Below are 16,526 nucleotides of genomic sequence, written 5' to 3' on the forward strand. Positions count from 1 at the left end.
GTCCCCACTTATATCTTTTCCATAGTGCTGCCCAGTGACAGAAGAGAGGGTGTGGGCACCACCACTGTGCAACACAAAGATGCTCCCTCTAAATATCAGGAAACACTTTTTCACTGTGAGGGTGACTGAGCACTGGCACAGGCTGCCCAGGGAGGTTGTGAATTTCTATTCTTGGATGGTCACTAGCCCTTATAAGAAGTCGCCCTTATAAAAAGTCCCTCTCCAGCTGTCTCGTGAGCCCCCTTTAGGTGCTCTAAGGTCTCCCTAGAGTCTTGTCTTCTCCAGACTGAGCATCTCCTCACTTAAGAAATAGTTAGATGCTTTGTGGAATAGACCTGCTACAGAACTCTCAAATTACTGTGATAAAAATTAGCTCAACATATGAAACAGAAAGCAACATCTATTCTACATGAAATGAAACAGAAAACAACATCTATTTCATCATCTACATGATGGAAAACTTCCATCATGTTTTTCTTTCAGTCTCTTCAGAAAACAACAAACAACAAACACAGCTGGCAATACCCAGTGCAATTTGGTAAAATCATGCTTCTAATGCTCCATTTATTTTTCTGTAGCTATAACTGTTTAAATTCTGCACATGGAGCATTGTCACAGTTCTGAAAAACTATGCCAAGAAAAGCTGCATTTCTATAACAATGTAGGACTAGATTGGGTCCTACATTGACTAGATCCTGTTTTAGGGTGAGTGAATATATAATCCTTGCATTGACACTGGAATTAGGTTGAATCTGTGGCATTCCAGATTAGTAGACTAGACTGGACTAAAGCTAATTGTAGAAACAAGTAACATGCTTTCATTTGAGAGCTTTCAGCTCTTTGGTCAGCATCAAAACAGGTGAATGCCAGTAGTAGCACAAATAATTGAACTGAATGGTCAAAAAGGAGCAGTGGGGATTTATTTTAACACTTGGTACCCATGTCTATGAATTTTTGTCAATGACAATACAAAATGATTGAGAAATGGATTCTGAAAGGGTGGATTTACTGAGACGTTGCAGTGCTTCCTGTAAAAGACACAGTCATCGTTACAAGCATTTGAGTAAGTAAGAATAATTTTGCATGAGAACAAATTTACAGAAAGGACAGCAGAATTTCTCCCATTTCCAGTATTTTAGAGGAAGTCAGTGTATTGCAGCTACACATTTCAACCTTCTTAGGAAGCATAAGTAAGAGATTTTGGTATTGCAATGTATGCTGAAAGAAATTATGATGATGACTTTTAGGAATACACATATACTAGATGTCCCTACTATCAAATTTGCACATTCAGTTATTTCAGGATGCCTTCAGTTTAGCACATTCAAACTATGTTTTTGCTTTGCTTTTCATTCATTCATCTTTTCACAGCAGGAGGACACAGAGACAAAAGATCCCAAGCTGTTAAATAAGTCACACTTCACAAATACTCAATTAATAGAAACACTACATCATACTCAGAAAACACGTGCACATAAGACTTGCAGAGGGAAACAGACAATGGGCAGAGCAGAGGGGATACCCTGAGGAGTATGTTTGCATATTTTTGAGACAGATTTTTGTACACAAGGCATGATCCTCACATTGTGATTTCTCAACAACTGTTGATAGAAAACGCACAAACTCGTCAAGTGCATACACCAGGTACAGCTGAGATATGAACACTGTCTTCTAAAAACAATTCTTAAGGGACTTGACTACTGTGCAGAACTACTTTCTGAAGAGTCATTCTATATTTTTGTTGTCATGGAAATGTGCATCCTTTGTCATTTACAAAAACTCAGAACATCCAGATGAAATGCATTGTGTGTAACAGCCACAAGCTTACAGAGAGCATATTCCATATATAAAACAAATTCATAAATGCAGCACTTACTTTTTGGCTTTTTACAAATATATCCTTTGTAGGAAGAGCAATAGAAATTATTCCAATACCCAGAGTCCGCATACATTTCAACACAGTGCTCATTTTGCTGAGAAGAAGGTTCTCCTACATTCCAGTTGACAAAATTCACTGCACTGCCGTCTAGCCACAACCATAGCCCTAATTGAAAAAAACATTGAATAGGGGGAAAAAAAAGATCATCTTAATTTCCATACTTTCACATGCTCCATATTTATTGCCTTTCTGAGAAATTTACTTGTCACCACTTTTGGAGACGGACCACTAAGCTATTTACTTTTGACACATGTTGTCCCTGAGTTTTTATGTAAATGATGTAATATCAGTATTTGGAAAATGGCAGACAAATCTGGCTTATGGTGGTGCAAAGGCAAGATAGTTCCAAGAATAATCTCCCACAAGTGACAGCAATGGTCCAGTGTCAATTATTTATTCCATTTATAGGAATAAGTGAAGTTAAAATATAACTTCACCAGAATACTCTTTACTTCAGTAATTTGTAGGAAGGTTTTGTGTTACTTTTTTCAAATCCCACACTGAAGTCTCTCTAGGTCCAATTTTATTTCATTTGTTTTCCAGTTTCTACTCCTTTCCACAAGCTTTACACAGACAATCTTCCTTTTTATAGATCTCCTTCCAAAATCTTGTGATCACTCTTGCTCAGCTATGCTTGGGACTTTCTGCTTCTTCCTTCCGGTTCCGTTTTTCTTTCTTTCTTTTAATAGTGCTATTTATTTAGAATAAATGTACTCCTTGTGACTGTCAGTTGTACTCAAGCAAATTCTTAGACTCAGCATGAAAATTGTATTTTGATTTTTGTAAGATTCTATATGTTTTGCCTTTTTTTTTTTTGTTTTTTCTTAAAAATTCTTGACACCCTTTCTGTAAGGACATGGCAACTGAATACATCCTGGATACACAAATAAAGGTATGAAATTTAGTTATGCAGTTATGCTGAAATTGCTATAATCACTACCTAGAGCAATAATGAAGAGCTGAAGAATTGTTGTGTTTATGATCACTGTGTGAAGTGTGCTGCTCTACACTGCTCTAGAGGCACTTCAAGAAACCCTTTTTGTGTCAACTGACCGCATGAGTAAACCTCAGCTTTCCTCTATGTGTCATGCATATAAATGACTACCCTCGAATTCTTCCTTTATCAATAATTTTCACTATTCCTGGTTAAGATTCAAGCAATGTAATTGAAAAGTTGTCTTATCCCTAAGAAGTTTGTCATTCAAGTGCTTGGGTAGACAATTGCAAAAATAATCTTCCAAAACTCAAGAAAATCCCACCTGAAGTCACCTGAACTATTTTGCAACCCTGCCACTGAGAGTTATACTGGTATTTTTTACCCGAACAGTACTGTACATTAAAGTCTATCATAAGAATAGAAATATCTATCTAATTGAATTTTAATTGCATTAATGTGAAAGCAGTAATCATCAAATATAGGATTTAATTAAAGCAGCCTCCTTCCTATTCTGTCTGGCTTTATCTTCCTTATTACAGAATTATTATGTGAAATTTTCAACACTCATGTCAAAAAGCTTGCAGTAATTATTCACTAAAAAAAGACATTAAAAGTAGAGAAAGTACCATCCACATTTCTGTACATTCCTGTCCAAAACGTTGATGTTTTGCCTTCAAGTGGTTCAAGGTTATAGGTCAGAAAGTTGGCTTCAGCTGAGTCTTCAACTGAGACCAAAGAGGCACCTGGAAGACACAGGGAGAGAAAAGTCTCTTAGAGATGTTTCACAGGGGAAAACGTTCTCATTGCCCTGTCAACAAACTGCTTCAACAAAATGCTTCAACCTGAGTATCAGAAAAGAGAGAGGGAATCTTCTCACCCAGTACCAGGCATCTACATTTGCCATGGATTTCACTGGTAGATTCTTATTGAGCACATGACAATATATACTTCCAGTGAAGATACAGCTATAATAAATTCTGCTGGTGTTAGAGTGAGCGAGATCTCTGCATAATCTGATGGGAGACCAGGCACCTATGTCACATTGCCACCAATTCCATAAACAACAATGCTGCAGACATATGAAGTCCATCATAATCAATATTCATCTGTTTCCCAAAGAAGGAAGTTGAGAGAATGAAGCTGCACAACAGTGCTAGTTTACTCATATATTATCCAAACTAAACAGTTTTCACTCCAGTGGTATAAAACTGCAATAATCAAGGGAGAAATTAGATCAAGAATTCAAAAGATAAAAATTCCATTAAGCTTTAGCGACTGCTGTGAATGAAGCTGTTTATCTCCTATCAGGGTCAAAGCACAAGGTTTCTATTTTCATGATCCTCACTCCAGGCCACACAGCTCCTCTCAAGCCTGGTCCCACATGCACAAGGCAGTGCGGGCCATAGGTTTTCCATTATCTCTCCAATTAAGGTAATATTTGGATGCAACTGTCTTGTCCAACACTTGGATCATCCTTGAACTCACAAAAACACATCTCACATGTTCAGCTTTCTACAGCGAGGAAAACAAGTAGGTTTTGTTACTTGATACTTTTGATACTTGCTTTAGGAAAAGTAGGATACTCACCTAGTCGAAGGCATTCTAAAGATGCCTGGGCCCAGTTTCTAGAAGATGAAGATTCAATGTAGTAGCAATGGGCTCGGAAAGGGATCCAAGATCTGTGTCCTTCTGACTCAGGACACTTTCCTGGAAGCTGAGGGGGCTCAGTGGGAGCTTGAACTGATTAAAAATAGTTTAAAAAATACCATGTTACTACTTCCTTACTTCAATGCCTTCTGATTTTTGCAGGTTTTGACACTGCAAGTTTATTCAATAGGAGAATAAATAGCAGAGTAGTGTAAGTCTTAGCTTTACAAAATTTGTCTAACACTCTTGAAATAAAGCAATAACTAACACTTGATATAAAGTGATAGCTATTCACAGTCACACTAGCTCTTTCTTACTATGTGTTTGCCCTAACTTTAAAGTGGCCCAATTCAACCTAAGTAAATTCTAATGATTTAATCTATTTAGCTCTGGAAACAAACCCCAAGATCTCTAATGAGATGTTTGTTAAATTGTAATGGTCAGATTTCAAGCTCTTACCATCAGATTTTTTGCAAACCGAGAAGTAACTTTCATTGCAGAATCCTGTCTTCCAGACTCCAGTAATGTCAAGATAGACACAGCCTAGTTTTAGCTTTGGCTCCCCTTCAGCCCATTTCGTGTACTTCATTCTCCAGTTATCAATCCATTCATAATGTCCGTTGGTCTAAGGAAAAAAACCATCAGCTGAAATGATTAAACTCTATCAATCTACTCCGTCTACATAGTACTTTGTCCTAAAAGGATTGAGGCTTTTCTTAGAAACCACTAACAAATACAAATGGTTGACACTTTGAAATTTTTGTTGTGACAATGTTAGAGGTAATTAATGTTAGAGGCATCTTTTGATTTTTGGGAAGTGGTGTGCTAAGTTAATATATTTGGGGTTTTTTTTCATTTGCTCAGCCAAATGGAGTGTGTGGGACAAGTGTCTGTGCCAAGAAGAAAAAGATATCTTATTTAAATTGCAGAAAGTATTAAAATACCAAACAACTGAGAAAGGGGAGACAAATACAATTAAACTAAGTAAACTAATTAATTATTTTGCTAAATATCCTCAAAAATGTTAAAATATTTACAGTAATAGCACTTTCTTATACATCTCAAAATTAGGTATTGTTATTAAAATAGATGTTTTCTTCTGTTAATTCTAAAATATTAGGAGTTTCTATCACACTTATACCTGAAATATATAAAGAGATATTCCAAGATGCTAGACTAAAATGCCTTATTTGGAAGTGCACAGAGTGGAATATCATAGAAAAAGTGTGAAAAGCACATGCAATATATACAATTTAATCAGATTAACAGAGGATAGATTCCTCTGACAGCACAAAGTATTTAGGTCCAAGATGCAAGCAAATAAGCTAAAATAAAGAGAAATTATAAGACTTTTCAGTTCCTGACATGTCCACGAGAAAAGCAGCATCATATTCAATCAGTTTAATGTTCTTACCACATTACTGTTAAGGCCAATCCACACAGGCACCCCATACTTTAATATATTCAGCCACAGGAAGGAATGACTGTAGGGGTCTAAGACACTGGAAAGGTCAAACTGATTTTGTTTGCAGTTTTTCCGTGCATCCTCCCATGTCATTTTGGTGTGGATGAACCAGTAGCTACTATTCCCATAACGGATAATGTTGAATGGGGATGAAGTTGTAGAAGGCAGAAATTCAGCATCTGTAAAATAAAGGATGAGAAAAGACCCATATACTTGTTCAAAAGGGGGGTATGATTTCACTGTGGTTGCATACAGAACAAAACAAAAGTCTTCCTTATTTCATATTCCCTGGTTTATTATCAGCATGGGTAAGATGCACTATGTTTTAAGCCAGCAATAGTAGTAAAATTCAATTACAAAGCTGTAGAAAGGAAAAGAGCTGCTTAAAGCAACTTCTGATAAAGAGTAAAGGAACATTTTGTGTAATCATCAAGAATAGTATTACTGAAATTACTTAAGATTAGGTCGTGAATTTTTTCATAAAATCTTTTTTCATAAAATGAAATGGTTTGCAGAAGCTGTTTGGTTTCCAAAGATTTTTTTCCTAGAAATAAAATGGTCACAACAGACCAGTCCTTAAAATTATGCAGATATTTAAACAGAAGATGGATTTAAATATTTTTAATCTCTCTTTTGGAGGCAATTTTGCTCAAGTTCAGTGCAGACAGGTTACAGTCTCACTCCAGACAGTTTATGCTACATGTACAAACCAGCATTTTCCATAACATGTTTTGAAAGCCATTGTACTCAGAAAATTTAAATAGTATGGAACAAATGTCATATCAAGGGTCATACTAGACACAAAGATGCAGATACAAATTCCAGCTCAGGAAAATAGCAACACAGCATTTGCTGGGAAGGGTCAGATGAGACCAGTGACTAACTGGACTTTTGACACATGTGACTATTTGACCCTTTTCTTCCTGCCTGAAGAACAATTCATGCATTTATCTTTATTGGAAGCAAAATCATGTTTAAATCCACATATTTAAGCAATTTCCTGGTGGGAAAAAAAAAAAAAAAAAAAAAAAAAAAAAAAAAAAAAAAAAGAAGAAAATGGTTTGGTTTTAACTAAAAAGAGATTTACCTGCATTAATTTGGCATATATATCCTCTGCTGTTATCACAACTCTGATCAGCCCACTTCCCTGCTTCCTTAACAGATTTGTTTTTCATGGCAACACAATCAGCCTCGAGGCAAAGATATACAACACCAATTAAAAATAGCTAGAATAAGCAAATATGAAACTTTTGACTCCCATTTGCATCTTTGGACACAAGTAATGTTGTCATTTTAGTCTCATATCTTTGTAACATTTAAGAGCACAAGCTTTAAGTTACACAAGTGATGTGGAAGTTCTATTCCTCTTACACTTCACAAATTTCTTTGGTACTTTCTATTGCACAACACTGGGGTGAGTAAGAGGACCAGAGCAATTTTAGTATTCTCAATCCCTAGGCATACAGCATGGAGAGGAGTCACAGGCAATTTAAAGAGAAATCAGATCAATCATTGCAGAAAAGACTGGATAACTTTGCCCCAGAAATAAAACAGAACCCTTAAAGTGCAATGCAACAATTTATTGTTTCAGGCTGTAATAGTACACACAGCAAAGTTAGAACAGCTCCTGCCCAAAGGCAGACTGACACTGTTCTGTCAGTTCCAGCCTTGCTGTGACATTTCAACTTCTCTGACATGGACACAATAGCTAGAAATTAGATTAGCACATATTAAATAAACAGTGATTACTGCAAAAGCCTGCAGGGTTACAAGTGGCTCTGTGCAATGAAACACCTATATTTATTTTACTGTTTACTTGTTTAGGGTTTTTTCTGTTCCATCTGAGAAGATGTTCAGATAATTACTTCATTTTTTTGGGTGAAAACCATTTGGATTTAAATATTTCCAATTGAACAATTTCATACTAATTTTTACTAACTATGATAATAATTTTTGGTAGGATCAAGTAGAATTAAAAACAAATATAAAATTTATGAAAAAGGGACTTTAAAAGTTGTCACATAAGACTTAATAAAATCCGATTACTTCACATAAAAAAGAGACAAACGTATATTTTTTTTCAGAAGTAGCATTTTTGAAATATTTTCCTTTAGTACTCCAAATTCTACCTAATTTTTTTCCTCCTTTAGAGATAAGAAACTCACAGGTGCTCCTTTCAAAGACACAGAAAAGGATATTATACATAAAAATCAAATTTCTATACTAAAAACATAATTCAGGAGAAATAGAGTTAACACTATAAAGGGCTGTAGTTCTGGAGTACATACACATGATCAGAGAGAAAGGAACTCTGTGACCTATCAGATCAGTTTGTTTGACAGAGAAATAGAGAAAGTTATTTTCTGGTGGTTTGGGGGGTTTTCCCTTGTAAAAATTGAATGTCTGTCTTTTTATAGACTTGTGTTCTTTCTGTAACTGACCAGCAGAACTTGCCTCTTTGCTGTAAGACACCTGTGTCAGGGGAATGTTTGTGAATGCCCCTGGTGAACTACATGCCAGCTGGGAATCCTGCCAAGTTCAGGCACAGCTGTCACCAGAGGACTGGGAGGATGTTCCCACTGTTGTGCTTTTGGGAAAATGCCACAGGGCAGGAGAACCCCTGCTCTCTTTACACAGCCCATGAGAGAACACAGGCTGTACACAAAAGCTGTGAAGTCCCCACGAACTGGAAACTGAAACAAGTCTGTGTATGAGCACTCCATGGATCCTTTCACCAGCTGATACAGCAACTGCACAGGGGCTCAAAAGCTTCACTCTACCTGCATTTACATCCAATATGTATACAAATATGAAAGTAGTAAGTCAAGCAGTGACATACCTAAAATCCCTCAAATGCATGAATTCAGTCCTAGGCAAGGTGGGTACTGATCTCTTTTCCCTTGGATAACAAGTGACAGGACAAGAGGAAATGGCCCAAAGTTGACACAACAGGATTGGATATGAGGAGGAGTTTCATCACCAAAAGAGTTTTCAGGCATTGGAAAAGGCTGCCCAGGGAAAAGTGTTTAAGTCACCATCCCTCGAGGTATTTAAAAGATATGTAGATGCCGCACTTGGGGTCATGGTTTAGTATGGTGGCCTTGGCAGTGCTATATTAATGGTTGAACTGAATAATCTTAGAAGCCTTTTCCAGCCTAAATGATTCTATAAAATCAAATTTCAGTGAACAATTTGTGATTGCTGTTTACCTGGCCGCTGTACGCATATAAACTCATATGGCCCGACGGGAAGCCTTTGGCCCAGTTTGTAAAGTAAACCCCTGTTCCATCTGTCCAGAGGAACCTCATTTCATGATTTATATCATTTAATCCAATCCATGTCTCAGTGGCAAAATCTTTTAAATGGAAGGTAAGGAAAGCTAGAATAAAACAAAATGCAAAGAAAAAGAGGAATAATTTCAATATAGAACAGTTGTAATATTTGGCCTCACTGAGATTGGTGATATTAAATACTTTTTCTGAAATACAGAGCACTCCAGTGCTGATAACACAAGCAGGTGAGATGAAAAGGAGATGAATGCTGAGCTGATGAATGGGTAAGTAGATGTATAACTGTGGCTTTGGGCAAAATACTTCACCTAACCATATAAGCTGGTACTGGAATGAACCCCAAAAACATGACTGAAATTGTTTTTGAATCCTAGTTCAAGACATTAACAGCTGTGGGGATCACACACAATTTTTGATAATCCCACAAGAGATGTTGCCCCCCAGTGACACGACAGCACCACCGAGCTCCTGCCATTTGCGTATCTGCATAAGCCGTGCTGCTCCAGAGCCACCAAAGTGTTCCTTCCCTCCCTGGACAGGTGGGCAACAGCCTGCACTGCCTTGGCAGGGGGCAAAATGCACAAGAAACATGCTCCAAATGAGACTTAACAGAACTATTGAACACAAGCAAATCAATTATCACTGCTTTGCACAGTCCAGGTGGGTGCTGATGTGTCTTAGCTAAAGTGGCAAGCTCACAAACAGAGCAGGCTAGGTCAGCTGATATCCATCCATCATGAACATTATGAATTATATTCAATCTGCTAATCCATGATGCATTGAATGTGGTGATAAAATTAATATACCACAGCTTTTGCCAACCACTGCAGTCATGGTTATGAATGTTTTTTCCTCTGAAAAAGAAGAGAATAATTTCTGCCTGCTCTATTAATCATTCACCTTCCTTCAGCATTTTTAAATGTATGCAGTTTATTCCTCCAGGAATCAAACCTGCAGATTTTTTGCCAAATATTAGCATTACTGTTCTGCCAAAAACTGTAACAGGAACTCAGGCCTTTATGCCTGCACTTCCTGCAATGAGAATAGTTTTTTGCTAATGCATACCTCATTTATCTTTTACCTAGAATTCAAACCCTGTGCATGAATTAACCACTGCAGAAATTATGTAAAATAAGAATATAACTGTTTGAAAAAGGAAATTTTGATTCTTCAGCTCTTCACACGTAGAAAACATAATTAGTGCTAAGTTCTTATCAGCAGTTTAAATTAAAACTATTTAATTGCTCATATTTCAATGCATTCTTTTAAAATGGTTAAGCTTTCAATGTGCTCTCTTGAGTTCACAGACAGTATATTTTGCAGCATTTTTTTTCATCACATTCACATGTAGGATAGAACAGTATGCCTAAAAAAGGGTCTATCTATCAAAGTCAGTCTAACATCTATCAAGGTCTTCCCCTGTATTTAGCTAGGGCGTGCGCCTTGTTTATTCAAGCATGGGGTAGCTTTCCCCCTCTCATCTCCCTGAGGCACGGATGCAGCTCTTGGTTCATTGCAACAATTTCCTCCAGAGAAAAGAGAGGCACTTCTGTGGGGAGAGCTCTGGGTATGGGTGTGAGAACTCAGCCTGTTTCAAGATGCCCACAAACAGGTTCTCATCCCAAAGGTGTTCTACTTGATTTAAAAGGAAAGCCGTGCAGCAAGTTAATGCCACCTAGTGAAAACGCATTGTTTGGTTGGAAATTGCAGGGTCCAGCTGGCATCATACGCAAGCAGAAAAAAACACTACTTTGGCAGCCAGGACAGTACACACATATATATCTCTCTGAGCCAACACTAAAATTTGGTAGATTCAAGTGAAGATTTCATTATAGATTTCTAAAAATTATATGTTTTGGAACAAAAAAATCAAATATGCAATTATTATTCAAATCTGTTCATATTCAGACAAAACCCCAGCCAGCCTGTAAGGATTAAATGTCGTCTCATCTAGCTGCTACAAAACTGTGCACAGTACCTTGCACTTGTTCATTAGGGATCGAGGCCAGGTTTCCTCCTAAATTCATGCAAGCTGTTCGTGCAGCATGCCAAGTAACACGGTCCTCTTCTGTAGATCCAAATATTTTGTAACACTAAAATATGAACAAATTCTCTATATATTATCTTCACTCCAAAATCCCTCAATTGATAATCACTGTTTTAAACAGAGCAGGATGAAAAAAGGCAGTAAAATAATGCATTTATCTGAAAAAATACCTTCAACTTTCAATGAGCTTTTGTGTTGGTCCTAGTTCAATATAAAATTAGAAGTCTCACTAAAGCATTTTCCTCAGCAACTAGATCTGATCTGAAATCCCTAGAAATTAAGCAAATCCTGACTTTGCAATAGACAGCTAACACTGCTAAGTTATGCATGACTGATCTTAGTCTGCCTGATTATTAATTTTATTCTACAACACATATCATGTTAGTAAAGCTAAGGAAGACAAAATGTAGTCAGTAAAAAGGATTACAGTTTGGTTAAAAAACACCAAGATCAAGGCATCAGTCCTTCAGGAATTCTGACTAAATGTGCATCAAAACACTTGAAGAGCTGACTAGAGAATTATGTTTCATCAACTGCAGCTGAACTTGCTTCATTAGAAGCACCAGAAAAAAACTCTTCTTCCAAAAAAAATGGATAGGCAAACAAAGAAAAGCATGCATGTGTCATAGCTCTCCGCATAAAAATAACAACAGTCTGTTTTAATAAGAAACAGTATGATTTAAAAATTCCTTTGTTTTCTATTTAATGCTTTGCCAAACATCCAGCATAGACTGTGTTTGTTATGGTACCTTGTTACGAAAAGAAAGCCAGGTTGGACGACATCCTCTTGGACTTGGAATTGTTGTTGGAGGAACAGTTGAATTAATGGAACTGTTGTGCCTTTCACATATGTAGGGATTTGGATAGCCACAGTTTATATCATTCCAAAACCCTGGGTGTAAGATAAATGGAGAACTGTATGACACCACATCTCAAGTTGGTTAATGAAATCTGTTTCACTCATTCTCACATACAGTGCTTTTAGGTGAAAATAAGATCAAAGCTGTCTCTCAGTTTATTATCATTCAATATCAGTGTCTAGGAAAAATATGTCACTTTTTAGCTGCAATTACATAAAGTTAAAAGCTTTGTTGAACCAGGTACTAGAAATTTCGCAGTGACACATTAGGTCAATTTTAATAAAAAATATAAACCAGCAATCACAACCATAGACCTCTGGCCACAGACCTCTATCAGAGCTTCCCCTTGTTAGGCTTCAGGTAAGCACAAGAGTATGAAATTATTAAGTCCTGTAAGTAATACTATGGTCTACTTAAATAACTTTTTGTAAAAGAGGAACAAAAAAAAAAAAAAACAGGAAGAAAGGATGCTTCAAAGAAGAAAAAAGTTGTGACGCAAACACACAAATAATGAAATTCCTGAAAAAACATACAAAACTCACCTAAATTCTTATACATAACAACACAGTTTTCATCATTATTTGCAAAGTTAGGTTCATGTGGTGCCCATGCCAAATAATTCACTGGAGTGCCATCCATCCAGCTTAAGAAAAACAATCCAACAAAATGCTTCTTTAACATAAAATAGAACTTCTTCCGTGTTAAAAAAGTAACTTTTTAATATGCTTAATATAGGTGCTCATAGTAAAATGTACAGAGTTTTTTTGCCTCTTTACTAGTTGCATTAAACTTACTCTGCTCAAAGACATACAACATAAAATACAAACATTGGAAAAGATGAACATCCATGTAGATTAGGCAATGAAAAACAAAATTATAACCAGGAAAATTATTAGGATACATCTTTCTAGTGGTCTGCAAGTGACAGATGTGCCCACGTTCATCCTTCAGACCCATGCACAAGGTACTTAAAAGTATATTCATCTTAGGATCCCTATGAAACCACAAGGCAGAAACACCTCATTTTCAGAGGCTCACCTAACTTCCTAATTGTCCTCTGGAGGTCCCTCATTGTTATTGTGGACTATAAGGAGAACTGAGAACTACTAGCCATCTATCCAGGCACCTCAAACGCAGACTGAACTGAATCCAGGCCTAAATAAACATCACATGTCAAAATCAATATGGTGGTGCATGCTGGCATTCAGAGAGGCTTGAAGAAAACCTGCCTGACCTCACAGTGCAACAGCTATCATTGTTCTAGAAAAAGAAAATAGGTTACATTTGTTCCTTTATTAGGAACCATTCTCAACAGTTAAGGATGGGGTAAAAGAGCATTTTTACCCACAAAAAGTCTTATATATTTACAGCTAGAACATCTACGTATATTTTCAGTGTAAATCGCATAATAAAGGAAAGTAGATTTCCTGAATAAAAATTCAAAATACATTAGCTGCTGTGTAATTTTTTGTCCAGCTTTGAGCACATTCTATTTAGGAAACATGCAGCATTTCTTCTGGATATCTAGAGCTAAATTGAGAGGTAATTAAACCACTTGAGAATACAATAATTTTTAAATTATGACTCAAAACTGGGTATGTCCTACCTCGTACGCTGGTCAATACTCAGTTGTAAACCAATGAAATATGCATCCTCTTTGCCATTTTTCAACATCTAGAATGCAAAAATTAAAATTGTACAAATGCCCTCTATTGTCATATAAACCTATTATGCTACTGATGAGTAAAATACCTCTAACTGACAAAGGATATGAACTGGATATATTCTCTAGCCACAACATTTAAGTTAAAGCAGCTCCCAGCTGACAGCCCACAGTCAAACTTCACCATTGGCCAAAAGGTGTGGTCACTGTATCAACACTTCTCACATTTTACTTGGAAGCCACTGAAATCAGCACCTATCGCACAGTCTCTGCAGCAGACATTATCTGACTAATTTCTTGCAAAGACAAGCCCCTTCCTACATTTTGGATATAAATTGATACATGTCCTTGTGTCCTCTCACTGTCACTCTTCAGCCAGCTCAGGAAATGTTCTATGCAGTTCAAATATAACTTTTAAGCACATTGCTGATTAAAAATAAGTTGACCTCAGCCAGCATAAAAAACAAACAATTATATAGGAAATAGGATTTCAAAGCTCTTTCTCATGGCATAATCTATGTTCCAGTTTCTTCTCTCTCCATAACTATATTCTCAGAAGAAGGAGGCAAAGGAGCAAACTTGAGGACCAAAAAGACACTAGGTAGACTATAGCTTAGCTAAACAGGTAAGATCTAAATCCAATGTTCTGAGTGTTGCATGTAAGTCAGCTGATGCTTTGATCCACAGTACTTAAGATATCCTACACAATCATAACTCATCAGTGTAATACTTTTTGCTAAAATGAAGCCACAGATCCCTTAAAAGTTAGCATTAGTTTATTTTTCATACCAATCTGGCTTAGTGTAACCGCAACTTCGCTATCAAAACTTGTAGGGAGAACACCATGGTGAAAGGGATCTGTGCCCATGCTCACTTGTTTTGGATGCTTTATTCCATAGTATTAATGATTTTTCTTACATATCGCCAGAGGAACTTCCTTTCACTTTCACTCTCGATGACAGAAAGGTCTCCAAAGTTCTTCTTGCAGAACTCACGACCCTCCTCCATAGGGACAGTCTCTGTGCTGAAATAGTACTGTTTGTCTTCATGTATGATCCATCCATCCTCAGTGGTCTTGAATTCTGTAAGAGAATTGCCAAGCTAACTATTCTGCTCCTGAGATGCAAGAGTCCTCCTTAGTAAAATTTTAGTGCTTTAGAACGCAAACACACACAAAGAGCAATAGCAGTAACACTTACCCAGTGTAGGAGATTCTGTTGGTTCAGGCTTCACACTTGCCCCTGTGACAAAAAATATTTATTATGATTGTATACCTTCTGTCTGAAGAGAAGCAATTTACTGTGTCTGACAGGCATGTCTTAATACTGATATTGATATTCGCAGTTAGCAATGGATTTAACATAAATTTTGTTTATTTAACAATAAACAAAATGCAAAAGGAACTAAATAATCTAAACCTCTCATTTTTTATATAATATTCAATTTTAAATATGTAGTCTTGTTCCCTGAGGATATTCCTTACATGCAAAGTATTATAAGTACCTTGAACTTTACTTGAATCAAGTAATTTTTTACTCTTTGAAAGCAGTAAACCCTATGTCCCAAAGCATTAACTCTATTGAGACAATTGTTCCGGATGTCCATCTCTCTCTCTTCCCCTGGCCACAAATACTTGAATTCTGACTTAAACCAGAGGCAGCAGGAATGCAGGCTGAGTTATCATCTGATGGAGTGCCCTAACTACTACAGGGTGAGGTTCTTTCCACCTTTCTCTGGTTGAGAGTAACTTCTACCTTAATCTTACAAATCTCCCCAGATAAAATCTCACTGGAAAAATTCCCTTTTTTTTTTGCTATGGCATCATGGAGATGGGATCTTGGACGTCATCGTTAGTGTCCCAGGAAATGAATTTATTATACAGAAAACCTCTGTCTGTTTAGGCTTACCAATTAGTTTTTTACTAAAATCTCAGTAGTAATGACGTTTATTAAGAAAATCTATGCCTAAGAAATTATCTTACCAATAAAAGGCAGAGCTGATATTTATTGTCAATAATATAATGTAACATCTTTATTTTGCTGCTCTCTGTCCCATTATAAGAATGTAGTAAATCACTTAAATGTGCTGCAATTTCTAAAAAGCTCAAATGCAAATACATGCACTGCTAGTGAAACTCAAGTGCTCCCTAAATTATATATATTGTCTTGATATCTTCAGTAAATAAAAAGCATCCAAACACATATTTCATGAGAATTTAGCAAGTAATCAACATGTGAATATAGAAATAAAGGATCTTGAAACCAGGCTCCATCCTCAAACTACACACTCTTATCAAACAAAACAGCACCTAAAGCAAGTGGAGGAGGGAACTATTATTATAAAGAGGTTTTGAAAATTTTTGTTTTTTACAAGAAAAAGTCAACCAAGAACATCTTATTACACTAATACGCAGGAGTGAGCAATACCTTTTCTTATTTGACAAATCCATCCATACATATAATCACAGTGCCTGTCATTCCAAAGCATGCTGGATTCACCACTGATCTCTGTACAAAGTTCAACTCCTTGATAATTATTTGGTTCTCCAAAGCCCCAGTTTTCATACCTCACCTATGACAGAAGAAGTTTTGTGAAGATTCTGTTATATGGAAATAAAGTAAGGGAGAGAGGGAGGAGACAGCATCAAAGCACAGACCTACAAATTGTTCCTATTGTCA

At 36.6% G+C, this 16,526-nt stretch overlaps 1 protein-coding gene across 1 annotated transcript in view; it reads right to left on the reverse strand.

The window, feature by feature from the left end:
- Positions 1-16,526, reverse strand: part of LOC132076938 (macrophage mannose receptor 1-like) — a 52,247-nt gene that overhangs the window by 2,706 nt on the left and 33,015 nt on the right. The window contains exons 15-28 of the mRNA XM_059478738.1: positions 16,275-16,419; positions 15,048-15,089; positions 14,767-14,930; positions 13,792-13,859; positions 12,728-12,828; positions 12,075-12,217; positions 11,257-11,371; positions 9,198-9,367; positions 7,076-7,178; positions 5,938-6,167; positions 4,983-5,148; positions 4,464-4,616; positions 3,503-3,619; positions 1,877-2,044 (exon numbers count right to left, since the gene is read on the reverse strand). Of these exons, the coding sequence (XP_059334721.1) occupies positions 1,877-2,044; positions 3,503-3,619; positions 4,464-4,616; positions 4,983-5,148; positions 5,938-6,167; positions 7,076-7,178; positions 9,198-9,367; positions 11,257-11,371; positions 12,075-12,217; positions 12,728-12,828; positions 13,792-13,859; positions 14,767-14,930; positions 15,048-15,089; positions 16,275-16,419 (1,885 nt within the window). The remainder of the gene's footprint in view (positions 1-1,876; positions 2,045-3,502; positions 3,620-4,463; positions 4,617-4,982; positions 5,149-5,937; positions 6,168-7,075; positions 7,179-9,197; positions 9,368-11,256; positions 11,372-12,074; positions 12,218-12,727; positions 12,829-13,791; positions 13,860-14,766; positions 14,931-15,047; positions 15,090-16,274; positions 16,420-16,526) is intronic.

The sequence above is a fragment of the Ammospiza nelsoni genome, chromosome 1 (assembly GCF_027579445.1).
Source record: "Ammospiza nelsoni isolate bAmmNel1 chromosome 1, bAmmNel1.pri, whole genome shotgun sequence".
NCBI lineage: Eukaryota > Metazoa > Chordata > Aves > Passeriformes > Passerellidae > Ammospiza > Ammospiza nelsoni.